Here is a 258-nt window from a genome sequence, read left to right on the forward strand (position 1 = left end):
ACATACCCACTAAAAAACGCCATGTAAAATACAATACCATAACAAATGCATCTTTGACATTCAAGGGCCGAGCTTACGACATTCTTTTAAACTGCTGGAAGACGCATATAAAGGTTCCTCTCTTCCCACAGGTGCAGTGTGTGGCGTGGTTGGATTCCTGATCATCAACGTTACAGTGGTGATGGCGGTGAGGCAGTACTCTCACAGACGGGCGAGGAGACGCCGCCTGCTGGAGCTACAGTGAGTTGGGGACACAGA

General features: G+C 48.8%; 1 protein-coding gene across 1 annotated transcript in view; it reads left to right on the forward strand.

Moving 5' to 3' along the window:
- Nucleotides 1–258, forward strand: part of LOC119585334 — a 72,294-nt gene that overhangs the window by 69,999 nt on the left and 2,037 nt on the right. Inside the window, exon 4 of the mRNA XM_037934006.1 lies at nucleotides 132–240. Coding sequence (XP_037789934.1) covers nucleotides 132–240 — 109 coding nt within the window. The remainder of the gene's footprint in view (nucleotides 1–131; nucleotides 241–258) is intronic.

Source organism: Penaeus monodon, chromosome 19 (assembly GCF_015228065.2).
Source record: "Penaeus monodon isolate SGIC_2016 chromosome 19, NSTDA_Pmon_1, whole genome shotgun sequence".
In the NCBI taxonomy this organism is placed as follows: Eukaryota; Metazoa; Arthropoda; class Malacostraca; order Decapoda; family Penaeidae; genus Penaeus; species Penaeus monodon.